The sequence below is a fragment of the Chrysemys picta genome, chromosome 3 (genome assembly GCF_011386835.1).
Source record: "Chrysemys picta bellii isolate R12L10 chromosome 3, ASM1138683v2, whole genome shotgun sequence".
Taxonomy (NCBI): Eukaryota; Metazoa; Chordata; order Testudines; family Emydidae; genus Chrysemys; species Chrysemys picta.
In genome coordinates, this window is record NC_088793.1 from 7,247,127 (window position 1) to 7,274,349 (window position 27,223).

A 27,223-nucleotide genomic window follows, 5' to 3' on the forward strand; every position below is an offset into this window, starting at 1 on the left:
TCAGAAGGGAGCCACTCTCTGTCTGGCCCCCCGCTTGACACTGGTGTCCCTCGCCTCTGTTTGCCAGAGGATGGAGACGGATGGCAGGAGAGAGATCACTTGATCATTGCCTGTTAGGTTCACTCCCTCTGGGGCACCTGGCATTGGCCACTGTCGATGGACAGGATACGGGGCTGGATGGACCTTGTGGTCTGACCCAGTCTGGCTGTTCTTATGCTGTATCTCGTCTGACTTTCTTTGGGCAGGCCCTTGGGGCCCATCGCCTCCAGCGTATTTAGGTTCCGAACTTCCAGTGAAATCAATGGAAATTAGGAGCCTAAATATCTTAGAGGATTTGAGCCTCAACGTCTAAAGTCATCCCGAAGCGACCCAATCTGACAGTTTTCACCCCCAGACTACTACTACTGAGATCTCTAGCTGGACCAGAGAGACCACTGCCCACCGGCTGTCAATCACAATGTTTGCTGGAATGTGCTTAAATACTCCGGTGATGGAGAGAGTAGAAAGTGTGTGGGGAGCAGTTTTGCAATCAGTTATTGAGCATGTGGCATTCAACAGCAAGTAGGTTGGAAGAGAAAAGGGAGGGGGAAGGGAAGGGAAGAGAGAAAGAACTAAGATCAAACTCCAGGGACCCTTTAGGAGTTGGCACCATGGAATGGAAAAAATACTTCCCCTCGAGGAGAGGCCATCAGCAAACGCAGCCCCACGGCTCTGCGCCTCTGACTCTTTACATACCGCGGCACTTATCTCCACTGTCCTTTCGCCTCCTTAATATCCCATTGCACCGAGGCTAGCGGACTGCAGGCTAAATGATCGCTGGGTTTGCCTTGGCTAACGAGCTGCAAGTGGAAGTGAAAAGCACAGTAATGAAGCTTGCAGATGCCGCGAAACACAGCACAGTTAGTACCGGCGCAGGCATTCACACAACAGACACGCCGAGAGCACTTAGGAGCCTGGGCAGAAAAGAGAGAAATGTCTCTACCTGGTGGAATGTACCAGTCAATAGGGGACAGAGCAGGTGATCGGTAATGCTGATGGAGAGGTACTGCAGAGGTGGACAGTGAATTTGTTTTGCTCTTGTATCCTACTGAAGACGGAGGTCTCTGGGTACGTCTACACTGCACTTAGCCATGTGCCTGCTAGAGCGGCGAGACAGACCTGCATTAGCTTTGCTCGAGCTAGCATGCTAAGAAATGGCAGAGTGGATGGAGCGGCTCTGGCAGAGGCTTGGGCTAGCCCAGGGGTCGGCAACCTTTCAGAAGTGGTGGGCCGAGTCTTCATTTATTCACTTTAATGTAAGGTTTCGCGTGCTGGTAATACATGTTAACGTTTTTTTAGAAGGGGTCTCTCTCTAAGTCTATTTTATATAACTAAACTATTGTTGTATGTAAAGTAAACAAGGTTTTCAAAATGTTTAAGAAGCTTCTTTTAAAATTACATTAAAATGCTGATCTTACGCCACCAGCCTGCTCAGCCCGCTCCCTTCTAGAAAGGATGTCTCAGGATCTGTGGGGTTATCCATCTGGTTCCACTGCTAACCCCACTTCCAAAAGCACTCAGGGGTGACAATGCACCGCAAACACGCCTTACAAAGAATCTCCACCAGCATGAACATAACCAGGCGCCACCGGGAAGAACACTGGATGCCATGAGATCAATTCTGGGATTTATTTCGGTTGCTGGTTTACAAAAGACGCTTGAAATAACAAAAGCAGAAGCAAGTTTTCAAAGCAGCATAAAAGAGCTATTAGTATCCAGCAAAGCCCGTATTAAACCCTCAATGTACAGCTTAAACGGACAACAAAAGCCTCAATCGCAATGAAAATAAACCCTGGTCACAAGCAAGGCAGTGCTTAGGGCTTGACTAGCTGCTGGCCAGGGTTCAAGGTTTGGGCACGAGGCCAGGTCAGTACTGACATCCCTGGTCTCCAATCTGAACAGTGGACAGCAGGGGGCGCTAGCTGCTTTCATGGGACAAAAACTCCTCCACTCATCTCTTGTCGCAAAGCTATTGGCCGTGTCTGAACTAGAAAACAGGCCTTTCTGGTTTGGGGGCCGAGCCAAACCAAACCCAGAGCGGGGAGTTTGAATGCCAGAGGTGGACGCTTAACCCTACAAAATATTCACAGGGTTTCAGATGAGTGGTTCAGTATCATCAATAACTGAAGGGTTTCAGAGTAGCAGCCGTGTTAGTCTGTATCCGCAAAAAGAAGAAGTGGGCTGTAGTCCACAAAAGCTTATGCTCTAATAAATTTGTTAGTCTCTAAGGTGCCACAAGTCCTCCTGTTCTTCTTTTATCAATAACTGAATCAGCTGTAGATGCAGGAGGCACTTGGGAAGTCACCCGTCCCCTCTAAACCCTGTATCCTAGCTTGAAATGTTCAGGCGCTTCCTAGCCAGGGAATTTCCCCCCCATTCTATTTTTCTGCAGTTTACATTATTTGCTAAGTAGACGACGACGCTCGGTTTACTGCTCCCTGCAGCTTTGAGACTTCGATTTGGCCTCCTCATTTGCTAGGAAATGTCGGTGTCTTGCATAGGGTGACCAGACAGCAAGTGTGAAAAGTCAGGACAGAAGGCGCGGGGTAATAGGAGCCTATATAAGGAAAAGACCCAAAAAGCGGGACTGTCCCTATAAAATCGGGACATCTGGTCACCCTAGTCTTGCATCACAACACATGCAGGAGAACTGCCCCACATCAGAGCGTGATGCTACAATCCCTCGCTGAGACGCCTGCATTCCCACGCCAGTGCAAAGAAAGGCAGTTATCCGGCTTGATGTGGCTAGCTGAGCCCCGGCTACCCCACCTTTCCCAGTGACTAGCTTGAAAACCAAAACCCAGAGGCAAAACCCAGCTTATCAGGTGTGTGGTACTGGCAGGGCCCACACCGACACACAAGCAGCAAGCAGGAAGTTGGAGGCTGAAATCTTCCAAGGGCAAACTCAGAGTTTTGAAACCTTCTGCAGCAAAGAATTGTCATGAACATCCTCCAGCCAGTTGATGAGGATCTTATTGAGAGCAGCTGGCCTGTAAAAACAAAACAACAACACACTGCATTAAGCTCGGACTGCTCCTTACTGGGCTTTCTCCAGCCCAGCTTTCCCGGCCCAAGGAATTAGGCTTCCATCCATTTCCTAGGGAGACTGCTCACAGCCTGTGCTGCTTTGCTGTTGGGCAATGTTATTTCCCATGAAAAGTTTAGAAGAAAATGATACATTTTATTATTAACTGGCGGTAACGAGGTGGCATTAACGTGGGGAAAATGCAGGCTGCCAATTAGAAGAGGCTGAGAATTTGACCCAAAAACGCCTTTTTGACTAAATAGAATGTTAATTATTTTATTGTTCTCATTTTTCAATCAAAACATTGTCCCAAGTCCCATGCCCTATGAAGTCAATTACATCAACACTCCCACTTGTATCAACCAAACTTGTAATCTCGTCAAAAAATGAGTTGGACAAAATCTATTCTCCATAAATCCATGTTTACTGGCATGAATTATTACCCTCCTTTAATTCTTTGTTATTAGAGTCCTGTATCAGTCACTCCACTGTTTTGCCCAGGATCGATGTCAGGCTGACAAGTCTGAGACTACCTGGGTCATCCCGTTCACCCTTTTTAAATACCCGGGGAGTTATGACAACTTGTTAAAAAAAATCAACACTAATGTCCCAGACTGTAGGGACTCAGACTAGAACCTAGAACTGCCGGGCTCTGGGTAACCAAAGCAGCTATGCCCCCACATGGCAGAGCTGCAATCAATGCACTATAATCCCTGGGAGACTAAGGACCACAGGAAGTGCCATCCACAGATGACCTGATTGGTAGCACCTCTGACTGAGGTCTGATTGGTCCAGGTGCACTATTTAAGCATGGAGGGAGTTCCAGGAAGCTGCCTGTGCAAGTTGGTGGTACCCAGTCTTCTGCTACAACATAGTCCTCTCTTATTGCCTGCATTGGACCTGGCTCTAATCCTTGTCTTCATTCCTGATCCCCACCACCAGCTACGATCTCCAGCTAGACTCCTGATCCCTGACTCCAGTTCCACTCTTCAGCTTGACTTTCGGTTTCCGATGCCAGCTCTGACCCCTTGGCTTGACCCCTGTTCAAACTATTAGGCCCTACTTCTGCTCCGACCACTAGCCCTGACTCCTGGTTCTACCTGCTAGGTCAGGGCACCCATATCCCAGTTGTGATACCCGAGCACTCCTTGGCCAGCTCTTCTAAAACTCTTGGATGCAAGTTATCTGGAGCTGCTAATTTAAAATGTCTAATATTAGGCGCTGTGTTTAACATCCTCCTGAGTTACTGCTGGACTGGGTTTTGAAGGCTCCTTTAGCTCCTAGGTTCTGAACACCCCCTTTTGGGGACACCCAGGATTCACGCAAAGAGAAGCAGAAGATTTGCATGAATGGGTTGGTGCCCAGATACCATGGTGAGAGGTGCTGCGGAAACACCCGAGACAGATCAAATCAGCCCACCTTGTCCAGCAGTTGCCAACACCAGAGGAAAGCAACACATTCCAGTGTGGGTGATTCCCTTCTGCCTCCCTGAAATTCCCCTTGGATACGGGATTCTTCATTTCCCAACCTACAATGCTGCCTGGTATAGCAGCGCTGCTAAGCAGCTACAGCGGCCCACTCCACCCCAGGGGGCCTGATCAACAGAGGATGGTGAAGAAGGTGCCAGTGAGGGTTGACGAGCTAGTGTTGTAAAGCACACAGAGGTCTTTGGGAGAAAGGTGCCAAGTTCAGTAGCAGGATTAAGAACAAGAGAAAGAAGGTTTCTAATAACACCGGACCCTCGCTAGAACGCAGGATTTGGGATCCATGCGCGGTACCGCGTTATAGCGGGGACCGCATTAAAATGAATTGCAATTAAAGTAATTAAATTTGAGATCCATGGCCGTGACCGCGTTATATGTGAAGTCGTGCTATACAGACGTTCATTCTAGCGTGGGTCTGGTGTATCTGCTACATCCACAATTCAACGAGCAGCCCTTTTTTCCCCCCCGGGACATGAATGATCTTCCACATCCCGGGCACATCTTGACAGCAGTCAGTAAAAGAACCATCCAAGAAACAATGTCACTGGGAAAGTGACAGGGCATCGCCTCCAGATGGAGTGAACCCCAAATATTTATTTCCAGTGACAGACACTGATGTTGACAGACATCCCTTCTGCTGACTCCAGACTTAGAGGGTGACAGTTCTGGATAATGTCACCCCTTTGTCTGATGGATGCTGGTATGTTAGAGTTACTCACTGGACCATGATCAAAAGGCTGCGTGCTGATTGGCTCAGAGGATCACTTGTCTTCTACGTTAGCCAATCACACAATAGCTCTCTCATACAAGTGCTTTTTGACGTGTGTTGTAACTAGTTCATGCATGTTGGTTCCAGGATGGCTGGCGGGGCCAGTGACGGAGTGGTGAACAGAGGTTGCATTTAATACGGTTAGAGACATGTCGGCATGGAACCTTGGCCTTTAAATCACGTTTCTAATTGCATTTAAAAAAAAGCTCTTTCTAGTAAAAATGGTGAGAGCTGCTAGCTCAGCAAAGAGTCAACGTTCCTGGCAACAAATGCTTGTGGACTGAACGGCGTTAGGGTTTCTCAGAGACATTACAAATGGAAAAGACCTGTTATTAACAGTCACTTGTCTAGCACCTTCCAGCTGACGATCTCCAAGTGTTCTACAGACACTCCCAAGTTAAGCATCAAAGCTGATCTTCATTCGACCAATGAAGCAACTGTGGCACATGGACATTAACAGACCTACCTCAAATCACACCCGAGGAACTGGGAATAGACACCAGATCTTTCTATACATCCAGGTCCTTACACTGGGGTCTATCACTAACACCTGAGCTCCCCAGTTCCTGCACCTAAAGCTTTTCTTAAGTCATGTTGACCATTGATCAATGCAGAACTGGTCCTTCTCCGATCTTCTCCAGTGCCTCGTCTAGTAGAGTTTTAAGTTTCCGTTGGTCAATTATTCTACAGCCCAACAGAGCTGACTGGCATCGGGTGAGAACAAAGCCCACAGAAAGAGCAACGAGCAAGAAATAAATGTTATTTTTAAGGTGATGTTTTGATCTACTCTACTAGGATCTAGCAAGGTCAGTATTGCCCTTTCACGCAGTTAAAAAACCAACTCTTAGGGAATACTAAGAGTACAGATTGCTGGTTTTGCAAGCTCAGGTTGCAAGCTCACCAACAATTTGTGCTTTCGTAGCTTCAACCTGTCACAATGTCTGGAACCCTTGGGAAATCCCTTGAAGATTGTATTTTGCACGCAGCCGACATCCTAGAGTTCTCTATTTAATTCAGCTTTTAGAGCCAAATCCTCAGATGGTGCCAGTGAGCGTAGTTTATGTGAAGTCTGGTTCATACACAAGGCAGTTTTCAAGGGATTTCCCAAGAATTACATGTTGGGACCCTGAAGTTGAGACCAGCAGAAGCCACTAAACTGCAAACAGGTGGTGAGTTTGCAACATGAGGAACATGAGAGAAAGAGAAAATAAATCAGATGTAGTCACATTAAACAGCCATGGAACCATTTAAGTTTTGAAAACATCCATTCTGAGTTATTCGACCACTGAGGAAGAAGCGAGTTTTCACCCAAGGAGATGGTGCAAATGCTGGTTGGCCAGTGAATGACTCAAACCCAGCTTTGTTTCAGAAGTTCATCAGGATCGGGGTGTCATCCTGAACGAGGAACACAAATTTTGTCTTATCTGAGGAAACCTGGTTTTGCAGTCAACCTGAACACTTGAAAAAAATCACGTTCCAGTGCAGCGCTTGGGCTTTGGTGAACTATACGAGCATACGAGGTGTGATACTCCACATGGGTGCATGAGAGCCTATAGAACTGAAATCCATTGGTCTGAGCATAGGAGAAGGAGCCAGGAAACCTTGAGTTCTAACATGACTAGGCCTCTGCCAGTGACCCGTGTGGGGCTCGACGGAAGCCAATTAATCTCTTTGCTTCCGCTGCCTTCTCTGTGGAATGAAGATGATAATGTCTATCACCCGGGGTGTTGGGAGCAGAGACTAATTAGTCTTTGAAAGAGAAAAACGCTGGGTGATGCTGTAACTCTTTAGCGATGCTCCATCACATAATACTTATGGGCCCAATTCTCTCCTGTATCCCAGTGGAACGGCCTTGACTTGAATGGAGTTACCCCAGCTTTCCACCAAACAGGGCTGAGAAGACAAATCAGGCCCAGTGAGACCAGCTGAGAAAATCAGATGGGATCCAAACTCTCCCAAAATGTAGAGTGTTTAGATCCCCAGGCACAATAATTCAAACCGCCGGGAGGGAGAGGGAAAGGGAAACGGAGGAAGCTCTTCAAGCCGTTCCAACAACTTACGAACCCCCTGCTGGTTCTTTTCAAGGTGATCTCTGCTTAACATCCTTCCCCTGCACCATCGGTGCTCTCTGGGCCCGGCAATGGGAGGCGCTCCATTCGGCTTTGGATCAGGCCCTCTAACCTCACATACAAATGATTACGCGGTTTAACACAAAATGCTATAGTCTAGTCCTGGCTGAGGAGCCGTTTCCATTACAAACCCGCTCCGCAGGCGGCCGGGGCCCGCCGAGAGAGATGCGAGTCTGTTCTGTTACTTTCTCTCAGCACCCGTAACATTATTCAGCACTGATCTCTCTCCAGCCTTTGGAGTGTAACGACTCCGTCCTTTACCGCACTCGGCACTCTTAACACTGGCATTCAGACCTGTAAAGCCAGGAGAATATTCCGCCTTGCAATGTAGTTGACGAGATTTTATATATCTTGTAAACCAGCAGAAATCGAGTCTGATTCAAGCGGCGCTGCAGAGATTCATCCATCAGCCGTTAGCATTGATCATATGACACATGCACTTTGCAGAGATCCAATTGCTCCTGCTGACTTAACTGCCTTTCAGCCTAGCTGCTGTTTTACACCTTCTCTGACATCCAGGCAGACCCGTGAGTGAATTCCAGGAGTCATGGACGAGCCGTCAGTGGGGGGTTATTTCCCAAGAAGCCTCTCTGGAGATGATGAAGTGCTCTCTCTCTCTCTCTTACTGGTGCAGAGGAGGTTTGGGGGCATGAAGAAGGGGTATGTGGGTAATTTGGGAGGATGGATCCATTCTGTGGGGCTGAACTACAGGAGCGAAATAGAACGGAGACTTGCAGAGACCTGGGGGGGGGGGGGTTCACCCCCTGGCTGATGGGCAGGTGTAAAGGAATCTCAGCTGTGTCGTTTCCTTTCCAATGAGATGAAGAAGGTTTAATTTAAAGAAAGGGCGGAGTCTTCTTTCATTATCCCTCCCTCCACTCCATTGTGGGTCTCTATGTGCTTGGGCCAGGCCCTTTCAAATACCTGCACTGTCCTGCTAGACGTCAGCAACAGCTCAGGGGAAGAAAGAACTCGCTGCTCTTGTGGAAGGGGAAGGGAGAGGTGGCGATAAGGTTGGCACTTCTTACAGTTCAGCTCAACTCTGACTGCCTGTGTGACCTTGGGCAAGTCACTTAGCCTCGCTGTGCCTCGGTTTCCCCATCTGTAAAATGGAGATACTCGTGACACCCTCCCTCCCAGGGGTGTGTGAAGATAAACATGTGTGTGACAGAGTGAAGTGTCACATGGGGGGTGGGAGAGAAGAAAAAAAGCAGCTGACTCAAATTATCCAGTCCTCTCAGAGACTGCTGGAAGGGTGTGTGTGTGTTTGTGTGTGTATCAGGGTGGGGGGTGTCTGGGCTACATAAATCAGACCCAGTCCCTTGCAAGGGGCGGAGAAGGATGCGGCTGGATGAGGAAGGATGCACTCTGAAGCAGAGCCTAGGGGAAAAGAGGGCCAGAAACGGGTAGGGGCAGAAGAAAAGACCAGCACCTGCTGGGGAAAATGTACTGGGTTTGGGGCGCAGGCTAGGACCTGCCTCCCCTGGAAACTGAGGCCTGGCCATAGAGGGAAGAGAACTAGAGACCCTGGGTGTAGATGAGGATACATTAAATAGTGACACTGCCCTTTTGATAAGCATTAGTACTTCAGTGACTGTCTGAACTCCCTGGGGCCGGAGAGCATCCACCACTTCACAATGCTCGCGACTGGGGTGCTCAGACACTCCGGCAAAAGAGGCCCTATAAGGACCATAGAATGTATAGGTTGAATTTTGTCTAACTTTGCCTTTTCCTAACTACCCCCCATGACTCCGGCTCAGGCCCGCTTGCCTCACCATCCACAGTTCCCTTCCCCCTCCAGTGCCCTGGAGGTGCTGCCGGTAATGGCCTCTCAGCCGCGCACACTTAGCTGTTCTCCTCTGTTCTCGTGAGACGATCCCTCCCGGCCCAGCTCATCTTCGGCTCCTTTTCTCTGCTAATTGCTTGTGTTAAATAATGGCCAGCGGATGACATGGGCTAAGCGAATGAGGCTGGTTTAACAGAGCTCCCCCCCCCCCCCCAACGGGCTGGATCGCCCGGTTCTGTACACCATTGCCAGCTGCCGGAGGACAAGCTGGGAAGCTGCAGCGCAGTAATGCAGGGATGCTCGGACGGCACACGAGCTGCCGGGGATCCCGGGGATCTCCCCGTGCGGCACGACTGGGGCTGTAATGAACTCTCTCGTTAGCTGGTGGCGGGACATGCGTTTGGGGTCGTATCCCAGCAGTCCCCATGCAGACCGAATCTCCACTGACCCCACTGCGGGATTTTGCCTGAGCAAGCGCTGCAGCAGCTGGCTGGGAGGGGGTGGCCCAGGGGGTCTCAAACTGGGGGTTGGGACCCCTCAGGGGGTCGTGAGGTTATTACATGGGGGGTCGCGAGCTGTCAGCCTCCACCCCAAACCCCGCTTTGCCTCCAGCATTTATAATGGTGCTAAATATATAAAAAAATGGTTTTAATTTATAAAGGGGGGGGGTCGCACTCAGAGTCTTGCTGTGTGAAAGGGGGCACCAGTACAAACGTTTGAGAGCCACTGGGGTAGCCCCTCCGAATTCTTGGGCTGGGCTATGGGATGAAGACGAATCAGGAGCCGCGTCGTGGCCCCGGGCGGTAATGCTGCCATCCAGGTAGGCTGGGTTATGCGTATATGTATTGGCCTAATTCAGGGAGGTGCTGAGCCACCCTGGCTCCCTCTGAAGTCAATGGGAGCTGGGGGCGCTCGGCCCACTGAAAATCAGAGTCAAATGTGCAGTGATCTGCCATGAGCCATTCGGTCTGGTCCCTCCAGCACAGGCCAATACTGGAGGCTTCAGAGGAAGTGTTAAAAGTCACTAAGCCATTTAGACAGGTTTCAGAGTAGCAGCCGTGTTACTCTGTATCCGCAAAAAGAACAGGAGTACTTGTGGCACCTTAGAGACTAACACATTTATTTGAGCATAAGCTCTAAGGTGCCACAAGTACTCCTGTTCTTTAAGCCATTTAGCTAATTGCACAAGGCTTCAGCATCGGGCGGGGGCTGTGGGGGAGATAATCCGTGGTGATCCCTGTGGGCAAATCAGTTCCCGGCCCAGGCACAAGAGCTCACTGCCCTTAGCAGCTTGGCTTGCAGTGCTGACCCAGCCGAGCCTTTAGCAAACGCCGGCCGCGGCGCCCCACTCCCTCGCCGCACACATTTCGACTGGCTAAAAGCTCACTCCATGCGGCCAGGGCACCGGAGCAAGAGCTGGCTGCCAAGCAGCGCTTACAGTCAGGCCCCCAGCGGCTGACGACGACAGGGCTTTCAACGCCAGCCAACCCGTCCCCGCGGTGCACGCGGTACCTTTCCATCTGAGTCCAGTGTCCGCACTCTTCAATGTGGCCCCGGCTCAGCTGGGGAATCTGGAGAGAGATGCACAAGAACAGTGAGACCCTGTTTCACTCCAAAGACGCTGCCGGGCCTCTCAAAGGTACAGAGGCTTTTAGAAAAGGTGGCTGCTTAGGACCTGCCTTATGGGATCAGCCCCATCGAGCCTGGCACCATGAACCCGGCGCTGGACAATTCCTGACGCTTGAGAGGAAGGACAATTCCCCGGCCCGGGCATGTGGTGCTATACCTGGCTAGAAGAGCATTTCGCCCTGACCCCTGCACGTGGCCTGAAGCATGAGGTTTGATCGCCCTTCTCGGCAGGCACAGCTGGTGGGATTTATGTAGCTCGTTAGTCAAGGCGGCTGGTCCGAGACCCTCCTGCTACTGGGAACTCCCCACAGTTGCTTCACATGCGAAGCACGAGCCACTTACGAGGGATGCATTCAGTTGGGATGGAGTCTGAGGGAACCAACGTCAGCCCAATGACACTGGATATCCCTGGCCGCCGGGTAACCGGGACGCCATGGGGTGGATAATGCTGATCACTTACCCACTCCTCCATGCCTTTACTCAGATTAGGATGGAGAACAAAGTCCTTCCCGGCAGTAACCATCAAAGCCGGGACCAGGATCTGCAGGGGGATAAAGACAGGGCTAGGAAATGAGACGCCCCCAGATCAAATCCGCTCTGTAAACAGTCTCCTTGCCCAGCGGGGTAGCGATCACTAGCCGTTCCCATCAGTGCGGAGTGGAGCAGACTCACGTAGAATCCATGGGAGCGGGGTGGGCGGGGGCTGCGTAGGCACCCCCACCAGGTGATGATGCGCTGCCCAAAGGCCACGCACAACAGTGCACATGACACCTCTGCAGATGGGGAGCCTCACGGCTTGTTGCAATTGCTCCTTGGCAGATAACCACACTTGAAATTTCAACCCGTTTATCCAGTGTATGGAGAGCATGGACAGCGCGAGATCCCCCCTTCGGGGAGGCTAGTCCCATAGCCCCACCCCTTCTGCCCAAGGCCCCGCCTCCCACCTACCAGAGCCCCAACCGCCCCCACTCCTGCAGATGGAGGAGCCCCAGCCCACCCGCCCCGACCCCTGGGCCAGACCGAGCCCCGGCCTGAGCCCAGCCCCGGCCCGACCCCCAGGCTACTGGCTGGTCGAAGCCCCGAGCTCTGGGCTGCCAGCTGGAGCTGAGCCCTCACTGGCTTCAGGGGAGAGGGGGAGCGTAGGTGGGGCCACAGCCGGGGCTAGGGGAGGCTTAGCCTCCCCTGACCTTCGATACCCACCGCCCATGATGGAGAGCTACAGGCTGAACCCCCAATGTTTTGCGACCTCGGCAGGCGTTTCTGCGCTTCTGTGCGGGAAATCACTCGGAGACGCTCGCCCATCCGGAGGTACAAGGGCACTAGAGAGGAACCCTTTCGACCTGCCCCAGTTAGGACAATTTATGCCTGTCCGAGGACTGTGGCCGTCCCAGCCAGAGCACCAGCGAACAGACTGTAGAGAGCAATTCTGCACTGGCCCCAAACGATCATTCCTAGATCTGAGCCCAGGCTGACCAACCAGTCTGACCTCCTGCGTCAACCAGCCCCGAGAAAACAGCTGGATGGATGGAGTAGATGGGATCTAATGAGCCTTCTCTGTCCCTCTTCTCTGAATTCCCCAGGGTAGCCGCTGACCCAAAGAGAGCAGGGCGGGGACAGTGCAAGCGAGACCAGAGCCCCAGAGGGACGTGCCCTGGGGGCGAGAGAGAGCGGCTGCAACGTGACCGCTGTCTAATATCAATCACGGCCCAGTCAATCAATCCTCCAGCTCAGTTGCAGCGGAGGAAGTGCCCTAGGCTGGAGGCCACCCACTGGCCCAAGAGTTCTCGTTTATATTCGCCGAGACTGAAAGTGAAGCGAGGTCACAGAGCCAACGCACGTCTGAGCATCGCATTGATTGCTCCAGCCACTTGCTTAACCGCTCAATGCCCTTTGGGGGGCGGTGCTGCCCTCTTGCGAAGGCAGCATGGTTCAGTGGTTAGAGCACAGAACTGCTGTCCAGCCCACTGGCCCGCAGTGTGACCTTGGTCATGCCACCTCACTTCTCCGTTCCTCAGTTTCCCCAGCTCTGTAACGCAGTTTGAGATCTCCGGAGGCAGAGAACAGCGTGAGTGCCAATTCCTGTTCTTCCGAGCACAGCCGCACTGACCCCGCGTTCCGGCATGGAGAATAAAGACAAGCAAGAAGGGGCAGGACAACACCAGGTACCATGGCGGGGCAGTTTGGCAACCGCTGAAAGCAAGTTGTGGGACTGTGTTCAAATCCTGCTGGGGTGGGCAGGCAGACTCTTAAAGGGATTTAGGTACCTAGAGCAGGCTGCACAATACCCGTACAAATCTGGCCCTAAGTCCGGAACCTTCCAAAGGTGCCGTTCTACCACGGAAGACAGAGCTGAGGTAGACCTATTAGATCACCCCGCCCTGCCCCTGGCCAGCGGAGGGTGGTTGACTCCGGGTGACAGGGATTTCAGCCCTCCACAGCCCCATACTCCCGCCCTCCGGAAACTTTTCCTCTCTTGCGTGGAAAGGAGGCCCTGGTGGAATAGGCACAATGTTACTACAGGCTGAGAAGGGACCAGTTGCCAGTTCACTCCGTGGGATGTACTGAGTGGGTGTGTATCAATCCCAACTGTGGGACAACCCACAGCCCCACAGGGTCCCCAGGCCAGGCTTCCACATGGGGGTACCACAAAGGACACCCTGCCCTTCGCCAACACGTTGCCTCTGGCAGAGAACAGACATTCCAGATGCCGGATCACGACGCGCCCGCGAGCCTAGGGGAGGACAGACAGATGAGCCTAGTGCCTGTTCCCAAGCGACTGTTCATTCTGCTCCAGGGAACGAAGGCACCGCGGGCTGCTCTCGGCACGTTCCCTCATCTGCGAGCGGCCCAGGGTTCGGGCTGGAGAACGGTAACCTAGCTCCTGCCCCTGCTCTGAGATCCGAGCCCAGAGACAGCTGCCGAGTGACAGGAGCCGCTCTCACCTTCCTGTCTTTTGCAGACAGGCGCCACAGCCAATTGGCTCGCATGTTCCGGTACCAGTTCAATGGTGTCCTAAGGGCGAGAGAGAGAGAAAGGGGGGAGGGGCTTAAATCGTCACTGGGATCCCCGAGAAGTTCTCGGGTGCTGCATTCCTTGGGGAGGTGCAGCTGAACCAGGGGCCGAGATTTTGGCTGAGTTGGTATTTCCTTGCGATCCCAGGGCAGACCCCCCCGCCCTCTTAGCTGGGCTTTCTATGGTGGCTCATCTTAGGCTCCACATGGGCACCAGCACCGCACGCCTGCCTCCAAGCCGTGGGGAGATTCTCAAGAGCCCCATGCCGGGGGGGGGGGGGGGGGTTGTTTGCAAATGAAACAGCCGAAGGCCTTGTAACAACGTCTCTGGGAATATCCCAGGCAGAGCCGACGTTACCTCCAGCACCAGACTCTTGTTTCGTTCTTTAGCTTTGCTTTTACCTGAAGCCAGACTTTTTAAACTGCTGGATGAAGTACTGGAGATCCGCTCCCGCTAGGATCTGGCTTGGAGGTGGGTCTTCTGGCATGCCAACCAGAAGCCCTCCTGCCGAGAGAGAGAGGGTGAGAACATCTGATAGGCAGCATCGTGGGAAGGATCAGCTGCAAATGACCCCGAATCCGTGGCCCCAACAAAGGACTAAGGGCTTGCAAAGGGCCTCTGCAGACTCCCTGCACCCACCCTCTCTCCCCGTGCTCAGTTTTAAAGCCGGATGCTGCTCTGTGAATGGGATTTAGCCTGAGACGGGGGAGCCCGGTGGTGACGAGTGGACGGCGTGTGAGTTTCATGCCGGCCCAGGAGTTCAGGCTCCTCATTTAAGCAGCTATGGGAGCGGCCTCCTCTCCAGAGGCACTGGGCAGCGGCAGCTCCCACTGAGGGTGCTCAGTGCCCGTGATGGCAACACCGGTTATTTAGGCACTTAAATGTGGATTTAGGTGCCTCGACTTTATGCACCAGGGCTTGTGATGTTCAGCCAACGGCTACAGGGGCAGTGGGACAGAGGCCCAATGGTGCCGCCTGGCAAAGGGTTCCCTGGGCTGTAACACCAGCGCCTAACAGGCCTGACAAACTCACTACACCCACCACCCCGCTTTCATAGAACGTATCCGTACCCGGGGTCACATGCAGCCCGGGCGTGTCTAGACGAGAACACGGCACTGGTAGAACTCACAGCGTGACGTTAAACCAATATGGTGAAACTGGTCCAGCTAAACCCAGATTAGCTGTTCACACTGAAATCCACACAGACGTTCGCTCTAGGCTGGTTTCGAAGCCAACTTCAAGTCCTACCAGGGCATCTTTCTCCTTTGGACCGGCCCTCAGTGCCCGGAGTAGAACCCTGCAGCCCTGTGCATAGGCCGCCCCTCCAGCTCTCCTGGAGGTTTTTGCAGGGTGCGCGCCTCCAGCTGGAGCTGCGCAACGAATGCTTATCGCTGCTGCTATTGAGAGCGCCTTTCGGCAGCGTGCATCGCTGGGTGATTTGATTAGAACGCTGCGTAAGTGGATTTGCAAGAAAGGGAAGAAACCCAAGGAGGGAGACAGGAGTTTCAGGGGCTCTGGTTAACATGCAGCCGCTCCACGCCATCCCACTGGCCGAGGCGTCCCTCCTGCTGCCCAGTGTCTAATTAAAGGGACAGCATCAAGGGTGTTTCTCAGTGTCATAAACATACAGCTACGGGTAGCACAAAATCCCTCTTTACCTGTACGGGGTTAAGAAGCTCAAATAACCTGGTTGGCACATGACCAAAAGGACCAATAAGGGAAGAAGAGCCTTTCAAATCTGTGGGGGGAAGTTTTTGTTTGTGGTCTCTTTGGCTACATCTACACTACAGGGCGGGGTCGATTTAAGATACGCAAATTCAGCTACGGGAATAGCATAGCTGAATTCGACGTATCGCAGCCGACTTACCCCGCTGTGAGGACGGTGGCAAAATCGACCTCTGCGGCTTCCCGTCGACGGCGCTTACTCCCACCTCCGCTGGTGGAGTAAGAGCGTCGATTCGGGGATCGAATGTCGCGTCCCAACGGGACGCGATAGATCGATCCCCGAGAGGTCGATTTCTACCCGCCGATTCAGGCAGGTAGTGTAGACCTAGCCTAAGTTGGGTTCTCTCTCGGACAGAGAGGGACCAGGGCAGGAAAAAACCATCTCCTAAAACCTTACCTGAAATAAGCATCTAAGATTACAAAAATTGTAAGTAATAGCAAGGAAATGCGTTAGGTTATCTTTTGTTTTAGCTTGTGAATTTTCCCTGTGCTAAGAGGGAGGTTTATGCCTGTTTTTGTAACCTTAAAGTTTTACCTAGAGGGGAAATCCTCTGTGTTTTGAATCTGAATGCCCTGTAAAGTTATCTTCCATCTTAATTTTACAGAGGTGCTGCTTTTACTTTTTCTTTCTTTATAATAAAGTCTGTTTTTTTTTTAGAATCTAATTGGTCTGGTCTGTGCTCAGCTTGTTACCGATCTGGTTGGTATATTATTCTCAAGCCTCCCCAGGAAAGGGGGTGAAGATGCTTGGGGAGATATTTGGGGGAAAACAGGAACTCCCAGTGGTCCTTTTCCTGAATCTTTGTCTAACTCACTTGGTGGTGGCAGCGATACCGTTCAAGGACAAGGAAAGGATTTGTGCCTTGGGGAAGTTTTTAGCCTAAGCTGGTAGAAATAAGCTTAGGGGGTCTTTCATGCGGGACCCCACATCTGTACCCCAGAGTTCAGAGTGGGGAGGGAACTCTGGCACTCAAAATGACTCATATTTCACTACATCCACCCTCGCCTAGTGCATGATCTACCCAGAGGAGCTTGCAAAGAAAAGCGATTTCTTTCTTAATACCAGCCTCTCTCCTCCCTGCAAGCACACAGGCCAGTTTGTTATCGCAGGGTCTCTCCCAAGCCTTGGGCTGCACATGCTGGGATGTTATTGTAGGGTTGCACTATTATGGGACAATTCAATGCTTCTTTTTATCCATCCCTTTTACACCCTTTCTCTCTCCTCCATCCCCTTCTGTCATGGCCCTGGACTTCCTTACGTCCAATGAACAACCCTACAATAACATACCTGTGTGCGCAGCCCAACCCTCGCGAGCAACCCAATCCTTTGTTATTGTAGGGTTGCTTGTGAAGTCGGGTCCGTTCACGTTTGGAGGGAAGGGGAGGGAGCCCCGGGAGTAGCTCGGCAGGACCCCCCTCTGGCAAGTATTTGAAACATCGTCAATAAGAGAGATCCGGCTGCGCCACTAACGACAAGGCTGGGAGATAACGGGGGAACGGGGCGACAAATCCCTTCCCACCTAGGCCATTTCGCACCCTTACCTCGCTCCCGGACGTCGGCGAAGTTGAGTGGAACAGGCAGCTCGTCCTGCAAGGGAAGCAGCTCTAATTAACGGGACGTGATTAACTCCCAGGGCAGCCGGCCAGAGGGGAACTCAGAGAAAAGCCATGGGAGCAATCACGCGGCGCCGGGGACTGACGTAGCGGGTTGGTTTAAAAAACAGACGTGCATCTAGCTAACGAGCCTGGAAACGTACTGTTCTTGGTTAACTGCCCAGCCGGTCAGGGAATGGCTCCCCCGGGCCGACTCGGCGTTGCGGGGTGGCTGCAGGGAAGGGGCAGGCCCGGCTGTGGAATGGTTCCCCAAAGCTCCATACGAAGGCGCTTTTGTGGCCCACAGCAGCACTGGGCCTCCTCTGTGCTCGGCTACCGAGCGCAGCCCCCAGAGCGCCCGGGGAAGGGGCTTGTTGGGGCCTTCCAAAGCCAGGAGCCGACAGACCAAAGCAGCGCAGGATTTGCACCGAGCACACGGGGGCTGCTGCTCTATGTAATGAGGCTGCTTGGATTTTAGGACCTGGCCCAGTCCTATCCAGACCAGGCCCAGTCCTGCCCAGGGTTTCCCTCGCCCAGCTGGCTCGGAGCAGACACTGCAGAGAGCTCTAACCCAGCCAGCCCCAAGCAATGCAAGACGCTGCGTCTGGGGCGACGGAGGATCCGAGTCACTTGCAAACGGGTCCCGAGTGCCCCACGCCGCTGCTGGAGCACTCGCTCTCCGCGGGGACAGCAAACACTCATTACCTGACGCCTGAACCCTGTGACGAAGTGGGGCTGTTCTTAATGTTTCCTCTGAATACTGTGTGGGTGCCTCAGTTTCCCCTATGCATTTCTTAAGTCTCCAGTGTGCATAAATGGCTGACACTCTGTATCCTGGCAATAAATGGCTGGGGCCCTTCCCCCCTTGCAAGGGAATAGCTAAAGGTGAACAAAGAGATCAGGTTACCTCCTGGCCCAGGAAAGAGACAAAGGCCAGAAAGGAGGGGCTGGAGGGGGTTTCAGTTTGGAGCTGGCTGGGGACTGGGAGTGAGTGCAGACAGGGTTGTCTGGCTCGCTGGGCCCCAAGAATGGACCCGGCTGAGGGGTCCTGTTCTCTGTACCTACAGGCTCTGTTTTAGACCGTGTTCCTGTCATCTAATAAACCTCTGTTTTACTGGCTGGCTAAGAGTCACGTCTGACTGTGAAGTGGGGGTGCAGGACCCTCTGGCTTCCCCAGGATCCCGCCTGGGTGGACTCGCTGTGGGAAGCACACGGAGGGGCATATGCTGAATGCTCCAAAGAGAGACCCAAGAAGGTGAAGCCATGTGAGCTTCTTGCCCTGAAGATAGTCTGCTCCAAGGGAGAGGAGGCTCCCCAAAGTCCTGACTGGCTTTGTGGGGAGCAGTTCCAGAGCATCGCCCGGGGACTCCGAGACAAACCCCAGAGAGTTGGTTCAATTCCCAGGCTGATCTCACTCCCTGGACTCTCCTGGGACGGGACTAGTACTCCATTGGCTCTGCAAAGGCCTGGAAGCCAAGCCAAAGAACTGCAGCGACGGGCCAGACGTCCCTGCTTCCAGCATGTGCCTCCCCCTCACCCCCGCTGGATTTACCCTGGATATTAGGTCACTATCATTATTCCTGCGTTAATGATGGCAAAAGGCAAACTGCAGTCAGGTAACTCGCCCCAGGCTACACAGTGAGTTGCAGCTGAGCCAGGATTTAAAAAAAAGCCTTAACTATGAATCTTCTGCCTTCCAGACTTTGAGTTTGTTTAAATTACAAAGCTCTCTTAAGGGTTTTTGCCCTGAAGCTGCTGATAAATATTTACTGCCTCTGTTCTAGGTTAATGACGCTATTTGTATTGTGCTCTGAGATAAAGAGACTCGATGTAACCCCTGGAGATGGTTCAGGTTGTGCCGTATGCTTAAGGCCCTGTGCCCTCCACCGAGTCCACCCCAGCCACAACAGCATAGGGCAGAATTGGAGCGAGTTTCCTTAAAGGACATCCCAAGCCTTACTAGGTCTTCTGAATGTGAAATGGATGTAAGGCAGACAGCAGTGCCCTGGTTGAGTCTGCAGACAGCCCAAATTATTGTCTCCAAGAAAGGTGTGAACTAACACCCCGTTCATCTCAACAGAGCGTGTTAACTCTGAAACCTACCGATGATCTAAATACCAACATTCTTCTCCAAACATCCAGCGGGCCCATCACCATTGGGTGGAGTGGCAGATAGCGGGGTCGGGGGTTGCAACAGTTGGCAAAACTTCCAGCTGAGTCTTGATGCCAAACCCTTCCTCCCGAAATTTCCGGTCAGGCCTCCCCAGGTGAGAGAGATGGGAGCGGAGAGTTAACCCAGGCTGGGGCTGGATCATCAGCCTCTGAGTCTCCTCCTTCAGACCCCAGCTATGGGATAAAGCCCCGCCCTACCCAGCCGCATGCCCCGCCCCTACCTCCTTCCTGATGGATCGGATCATGATCCTAAACATCCTGCTCAGGTCCTTCTCCAACTCGAGCTCAGCAACACCCTGAAAGAGAAACAGCAGCAGCCGCTTTCAACAGCTCTCTCCAAAGAGGACCCAGAGTGCTGGCGGGCGGCTTGGCGGGAAGAGGCCTGCGGGGTAACACGGCACCGGTTTCCCGGGAATGGGGCGTTTCGTTCGTTATCAGCACAGCTAAGATGGTGACATTTCAAAAGGCAACAAAACGCTACGTTAGGAGAACCCGGATCTCCCATGTCAGGGGGCCGGAGAGTTCAGGGGCCTCTTATCTCTAGTCCCCCAGCTGGAACCCAGCCCAGACAGCTGTTCAGTGACCTATATGAAATGGGTACATGGCACAGCGCAGCACAACAGTCCACAGTGTCGCTGGTCCAGGGACCTCCACCGCTCCCTACAAACGGTCTCCCCCCCTCCACCCGCCCCCGGGGCAAAATAAGTGACACGCCAGGATCACTTCTCTCCCCATTCGTTCTCAGGAGAAGTGAAGTCCCGCGGCAAATCAGAGGTCAAGTAGGAAACAGCACCCAGGAGTCCTGGCTCCGAGTCCTCTGCTTGGCCCACTGGAGGAGATCAGCGAGAATGCCAGCAACGGTGCCAGACATGACAGCAGTTTTGTAACATACACACCCAGCCACTGGGGACTAGACTGAGACCCCCCCCCCCCCCAACTCATTTAATATAGGGGCTATTGAGCAGACGTCAGATGTGAAAACTTCTGGTGACCATCCAGGTGAGCTGCAACCCAGCTGGTGACCTAAAGAGTGAAAGGCTCCAATAACACATTAGCAATCCCCTTCCTGCCACCAACACAGGTGGGCTGTGAACTGGCACCCTAAAGGTATGAGGCTCTGTGACATTTAAAGACACTTTATCCTAAGACCGTGCAGAAGCCAGTCAATAGTCCTGGTCACCGGCTTTCTGGGCTGGCTATTTGCTGACGCACCCGAGCTGTCGGCCGGAACGAATTGAATGGCCCTGTTTGCATTTCAGTTCTGCTTTCACTCACTCCAGCTGTCAATTAAAATGAAGCACCTATTAAAAGAAGAATTCATTTGGGGAAAAGCCAAATGCTCTTAGAAGAAGAGAGAAGGGGGAAGATTAATCAGCTTTGGGGCTGGGTGATTTTTTTTGCAGGTTCCCCACAGCTCCACCAGGGCTGATAATGCATCAGGCTGGCAGGTGTCTTGTCTACCAAGCCCAGTTTGGAGAGTCACATGTGCAGTGGCTTCACATGCACTGAGAACAGGGGAGGAGAGGGTTAAACGCACCCAGGGGTTCGGTTCGGTCCTGCCCTGCAGGGACAAGCTGTGATGCGGGGTGGAGGAGACTGCAGTTGTGAGCGACTCCTGGGAAAAGATGAGAATGTTGCTTTTCATACCAAAAAATACCTAATTTTAAAGCCTCCCAGAGAGAGGGGGAAAGAGAGAAAGCTGCATGGGCACACCCCACATTTATCACCATATTTTGCAGCCCTGAGAGGCAGAGGCACCGGAACATGGGGGCCAAGGGGCCATGGCCCTCCCACTTTTTGAAAGTGTATAGGTGTGGCCCGTCCACTTTTCGCCATGGGCCCAGCCCTCTGCCCCTCCTCTTCCCCCTGAGGCCCTGCCCACCGGCCAGGCAGGAAGCTGGAGCCTCGCCCAGGTACGAGCGGCCCGGGGAGCCTGAGCAGCTGTGGGGAGTCGCAGACCCCAGGGGCTGGGGGCTGCTCTTGGGTCCCCCACCCTGGGCAGATGGAGGGGCCCGGGCTCCCCAGCCCAGCTCCAGCTTGGCCAAGGGGCAGGGCCTCAGGGTGGGGAAGCAACCGAAGTGTCGGATTCTTTCTGCTGTGTACTGAGCGGTGCTAAGCATGTCAGGGTTTTTTTAGGCTGCAGGAGACACAGGCCAGGTTCAATTCTTGATGTTGTGGTACCCTGTAGCCTGGCGTTTCTGGGTGTCATGTTCTTCTGACTCAATGTAACGGATTAGACAGGGTCACGTTGTTTCAATGGGACTCAAGGTTTCATTATCTACCTCCCACAGGATGGACCATAGGGTAAAAAATACAGTAACATCTACCTCACGGGGGGTGAGGGGGTGGCGTGGATTGATGTTCATTCTGTGATTCTAAGAGAGAGCCACTATCTAAGTGCTAACAACAAACAATAAATAGCAATACCAGCTCTTATAAAGGGATTTTCATCAGTAGATCTCAAAGCACTTCACAATGTTACATCACGTGTCTCCAAACAGGTATTAGTCACCACTATGTACTTCTCTCCAGTGAGAGATTCGCGGGAGTCCTGGAGCATCCTCCACAGGCTGTCTACTACACTGAATTCCCACGAGAGGAACTTTACTAGTGTATAAACCACTTAGATCGGAATCATTTCGCCCCGCACCGAAATGTAGCCAGCGCTGGGATGGAATGAGGCAGCACCAATGCACTGAATCGCGGTGGGACACGAAGAATCCGGCAATTCCGGGAGGCAGAACGCAATTACCCAGCATGGAGTTTGCCCAGGGCAAATGGGTTAAAGCACCGAGAGTTCTTTGATAACTACAAGTGCCTTGGGTTTACATCTAATCTGAGGGACGGTCCCTCTGCCAACAGGGCTTCATGGCGCCGTTTACACGCAGGGAAACGCTCAGCTATCGGTTCCCATCTGCAAGAAAGCCATCCGCACCCTGGAACGGATTGGTTTTCTCAGAGCCAGTATCAGCCGTCGCCGATGGATCCCTCTTCCCATGTAACTCGGACATGCCCTGTCCACCGGGAGCCCAGCTACATCTGCCAACAGCCACATCTCCTATGAACCTCTGTGGCGGGCCTGGCACTGCCCCGCCCCTTTGTGGCAGGGGTGGGATGGGGTGTCGGAACCTCGCCACTCCCAAGTTCACGTGCCCACCCCTCTGTGGGCAGCCCGATCCCTCAATTTAATCACCCCTTGCTCGGGGTAGTGTGACCTAATGGCCAGAGTCCACATAAATTGCTCCCAGCGTTGGAGCAGTGCGGCCCAATGGCCAGAGTCCATATAGCTCCCCGTCGCAGGCGGGGTAGTGCGGCCTAGCGGCCAGAGTCCATGTAACTCGCCCCAAGTGTCAGGGCAGTGAGGCCCAATGGCTAGGGTCCATATAAATCACTCCCAGCATCAGAGCAGTGCAGCCCAATGGCCAGAGTCCATACAACTCCCCCCTCGCAGGCGTGGTAGTGCGGCCTAGCGGCCAGAGTCCATGTAATTCACCCCAAGTGTCAGGGCAGTGAGGCCCAGGGTCCATATAAATTACTTCCAGCGTTGGAGCCCTGCAGCCCAATGGCCACAGTCCATATAACTTCCCCCTCTCAGACAGGGTAGCGTGGCCTAGCGGCCAGAGTCCATATGATTCCTGTGATGTGGGGAAGAGGTAGGGCCCGCCCTCTCCATCAGGTCCTGACCCAGGGCCCTGGTAGTGGCAAGTTCCCCTTGTCACCGGCTTGGCGGGGATCCGCCCGCAACACGCCGAGCCTCTGTGCGGCTCTAATGCCGTTTTCCTCTAAAGTTCCCCTGGGTCACTTCCTACCAAACTCCGGGTTCTCTGCTTCGGGAGGTCCTCTGGTCTGTTACCCTCCTGTGACGTACTCCGTCTGGGCGTCAGGGTGCGTCCCGGTTTGGCTGGCCTCCAGATCCTGGAGCGCAGACTGTCCCCCCTCGGCTTTTATACCTGTTCTCCAGTTGGAGCATGCCCAGCAGAGCCTCAGGGGTGTGGCTTCCTCTGCTAGGAAGGAAGGGTTAACCCCTGCGGTACCAGTGCAGGGCCGCTCTGCCCCGTCACAACCTCCAAGACATTTGAATCACCTGCTTTCCGAGGGCTCCGTATCGCCCAGCAATCACATTGCTCTTAGCTGCAGCCTGCAAGCTAGAGGGGAAGGCAATGACTTTCGCACAGGGAACCCTTGAGAGTAAGGGTGCTCGGACGCCAGAGAAAAGCTGCGGGAAGCCCGCAATGCAGCACCACTGCAGCGAAGCAGCCTGGGGCTCCCAGCAGAGCCAGCCCGCTGCTTCCCAGAGTTGCATTGACGTCCGTTAGCCGGAAGAGCCTCCCACTTGAACTGACTGGATGCAGAGGGGGCCAGGAAGTGATGGTGCCACTAAAACTCTTACGGGTCCTGCGCTCTGAAGCCCCAGATGCCTAGCGGCCCTGGAAAGCGCAAGGGGGCTGCCAAAGTGGCAAAACTAATGAGGGGAGGAACAGACGGTTGGAAATAGAAGCCCAGCGAGGAGAGAAGAGTTTGGAGCAGAGGACAGAGAATAGTCATGGGCCAGTCTCATATCCGCAGCCTGAGAGTGGGGGTAAATGGAGAGGCAGGTCACTCGGAAACCTGCAGCCTCCAATCTGGAATTGGAACCATCTAACAAGCCTGAAGGGCCACCAGGAGCATCCACTCCTTGGATGATTTCCCCTTTAATGAAGCGTTATTTCATGTGCTCCAGTGGCGTTGCTTGGATCATGCAAGAGACTGATCCCTGCCCCAAAAGCCTACAGTCTAAGGGCCTGATCCTACACTGCACTTATGGGATTCAGTGGCTAAGTTCCCCCTGAAGCTGCTCTCCATTCATCATCATCGGCGATCCCTTGATTCGAGGATGATCTCTACCACAAATTTACATATGGGTCCTGAGATGACTTAGGATTCTGAGCCTGGAACCCCAGATCCACCTGCAGTAGGTACAGACATTTCCTGGTGGGTCAGCTGCCTGCTGGGAGAAAGTTCTTTCCTTTTCCTTCCTTCTTTCTGTCTTTTCAGCTTCTTCTCGAAGCGGGCCCCTGCCTGATGGAGGATGTAATGCCATTGAGGTCAGTTGGTGGCTTGCTCCTCCCAGCTTGTGACGTCCAAATCAGTTTTCTTAATATGCTCTTTCAGTGAGTCTTTGTAGCGCTTCCTCGGACCACCCCGGGATCTCTGACCATAGGTGAGCTGAGAGTAGAGGACTTGATTTGGGAGGCGAGAGTCTGGCATCCGCACACAATGTCCAGCCCAGCAGAGTTAGTGCATGAGGATCATTGCTTCAATGCTGGTGACATTGGCGTCAGTAAGGATCATAGAATCATAGGACTGGAAGGGACCTCGAGAGATCATCTAGTCCAGTCCCTGCATTCATGGCAGGACTAAGGGTACGTCTACACTACCAGCCAGATCGGCGGGTAGTGATCGATCTATCGGGGATCGATTTATCGCATCTAGTGTAGATGTGATAAAATCGATCCCTGATCGCTCTGCCGTTGACTCCGGAACTCCACCATGGCGAGTGGAGGAAGCGGAGTTGATGGGGGAGCGGCAGCGGTTGTCTCGCCACCGTCCTCACGGCCAGGTAAATCGAACTAAGATACACCAACTTCAGCTATGCTATTCGCCCTTGTTGCAATTTAAGCCCATGGCTTCTTGTCCTATCCTCAGAGGTTAAGAAGAACAATTTTTCTCCCTCCTCCTTGTAACAATTTTATATGTACTTGAAAACTGTTATGTTCCCTTTCAGACTTCCCTTTTCCAGACTAAACAAACCCAATTTTGTCAATTTTCCCTCACAGGTCATGTTTTCTAGACCTTTAATCATTTTTGTTGCTCTTTCTGGACTTTCTCCAATTTGTCCATATCCTTCCTGAAATGTGGTGCCCAGAACTGGACACAATACTCCAGTTGAGGCCTAGTCAGCGCAGAATAGAGCGGAAGAATTACTTCTCGTGTCTTGCTTACAATACTCCTGATAATACAACCTAGAATGATGTTCGCTTTTTTTGCAACAGAGTTACACTGTTGACTCATATTTAGCTTGTGGTCCATTATGACCCTTGGATCCCTTTCCACAGTACTCCTTCCTAGACAGTCATTTCCCATTTTGTATGTGTGGAAATGATCGTTCCTTCCTAAGTGGAAGGAACCATTGGGCATCATTTCTCCAGTTTGTCCAGATCATTTTGAATTTTAATCCTATCCTCCAAAGCACTTGCAACCCCTCCCAGCTTGGTATCGTCCGCAAACTTTATAAGTGTACTCTGTATGCCATTATCTACATCATTGAGGAAGATATTGAACAGAACCGGATCCAGAAGTGATCCCCTTGGGACCCCACTTGTTATGTCCTTCCAGCATGACTGAACCACTGATAACTACTCTCTGGGAACGGTTTTCCAACAAGTTTTGTACCCACCTTATCATAGCTCCATCTAGGTTGCATTTCCCTAGTTTGTTTATGAGCCGGTCATGCGAGACAGTATCAAAAGCTTTACTAAAGTCAAGATATACCACATCTACCGCTTCCTCCCTATCCACAAGGCTTGTTACCCTGCCAAAGAAAACTATCAGGTTGGTTTGACACGATTTGTTCTTGATAAATCCATGCTGTTATTGATCACCTCATTATCTTCTGGATGTTTGCAAATTGATTGCTTTATTATTTGCTCCATTATCTTTCCGGGTACATGCTGGCGTTAGTGTGGCGATCTCCCCACTAGATGCGAAGGATCTCCTGGAGGCATCGTTGGTGGTACCTCTCCAGACTCTTGAGGTGCTGTCGATAGTCACCCAGGCTTTGCATCCGTAAAGGAGTGTAGGAATAACAATTGCTCTCCATTACCCCTTGTGAAATCTGGACCCATCAGGCAAATCTGGACCCCTTATGAAATCTGGACCCATCAGCCCACTCAGTACTTCCTGCAGCTTTTCTGCTTCCCTCCAACGCTCTGCCAGGCTGACGTCCGCATGGCAGCGGCTCCACTTCCTTGGGAAGCTGCAGGGGTGGTGGTGGCAGAGGGGCAGCACGCGGCGCTGAGAGCTGATGCAGGCTTTCCGGGGAATACGCAGTCATTTCATTGAGCTTTGCCCAGCGGAATCATTATTCGTCGAAAGGAGAGAATAAATAATAAATGCCAGGCCCTGGCTCTCCAGCTGTTTTGAAGCAATCAGAATTAAAACCGTCTGGCTGACGCAGCCTGGCATGACAAGGGGAAATAAATCCAGCCTGTCACAGCCCTATTTATATTTGCTTCAGGCTGGAGGTGTTAGTGGGGGGGGATAGCTCAGTGGTTTGAGCATTAGCCTGCTAAATCCAGTGTTGTGAGTTCAATCCTTGTGGGGGCCATTTAGAGACCTGGGGCAAAAATATGTTAGGGATGGTACTTGGCCCTGTTGTGAAGGCAGGGGACTGGACTCAATGACCCTTTAAGGTCCCTTCCAGCTCTATGAGATAGGTATACCAGGCACAGGGATGTGTAGTGTATTTACAGATGCTGGTGCAGCGGTGCCCTCTACAGGGGACAATGCACACAGCTAGCTTTGGGCAAAAGAGCCTTGGAGGAGAAGACACAGGATTACTGGTTGGCTAAAACTTACTCTCTCTGGGGAGGGGGCTCTATTGTTTGAGGGAACAGACACCCGCTGGGGGGCTGCCTTCCAAGGCACACCTCAGCATAAGCCTCCAGGTGGTACAGACCATCAGTGCTTTACAATCCTTTTACACTTCCATTAGCTTCGCTCCTACTGTTAAGATTAAACGATTCTTTGGTTTAATCCCGGGTCTGGTCACTCCATTCGCTGTTGGTCACAGATGCTCTCAGGGAAGAAGTGCAGGGGCTG

At 52.5% G+C, this 27,223-nt stretch overlaps 1 protein-coding gene across 1 annotated transcript in view; it reads right to left on the reverse strand.

Annotated features, from left to right (window-relative positions):
- Positions 1-1,649: 1,649 nt before the first annotated feature.
- The window catches only part of LOC101937180 (bifunctional epoxide hydrolase 2-like), a 105,536-nt gene continuing 79,962 nt past the window's right edge, over positions 1,650-27,223 (reverse strand). The window contains exons 13-19 of the mRNA XM_065587430.1: positions 19,585-19,659; positions 17,141-17,186; positions 14,275-14,377; positions 13,804-13,873; positions 11,322-11,402; positions 10,745-10,803; positions 1,650-3,029 (exon numbers count right to left, since the gene is read on the reverse strand). Coding sequence (XP_065443502.1) covers positions 2,945-3,029; positions 10,745-10,803; positions 11,322-11,402; positions 13,804-13,873; positions 14,275-14,377; positions 17,141-17,186; positions 19,585-19,659 — 519 coding nt within the window. The 3' untranslated portion in view covers positions 1,650-2,944. The remainder of the gene's footprint in view (positions 3,030-10,744; positions 10,804-11,321; positions 11,403-13,803; positions 13,874-14,274; positions 14,378-17,140; positions 17,187-19,584; positions 19,660-27,223) is intronic.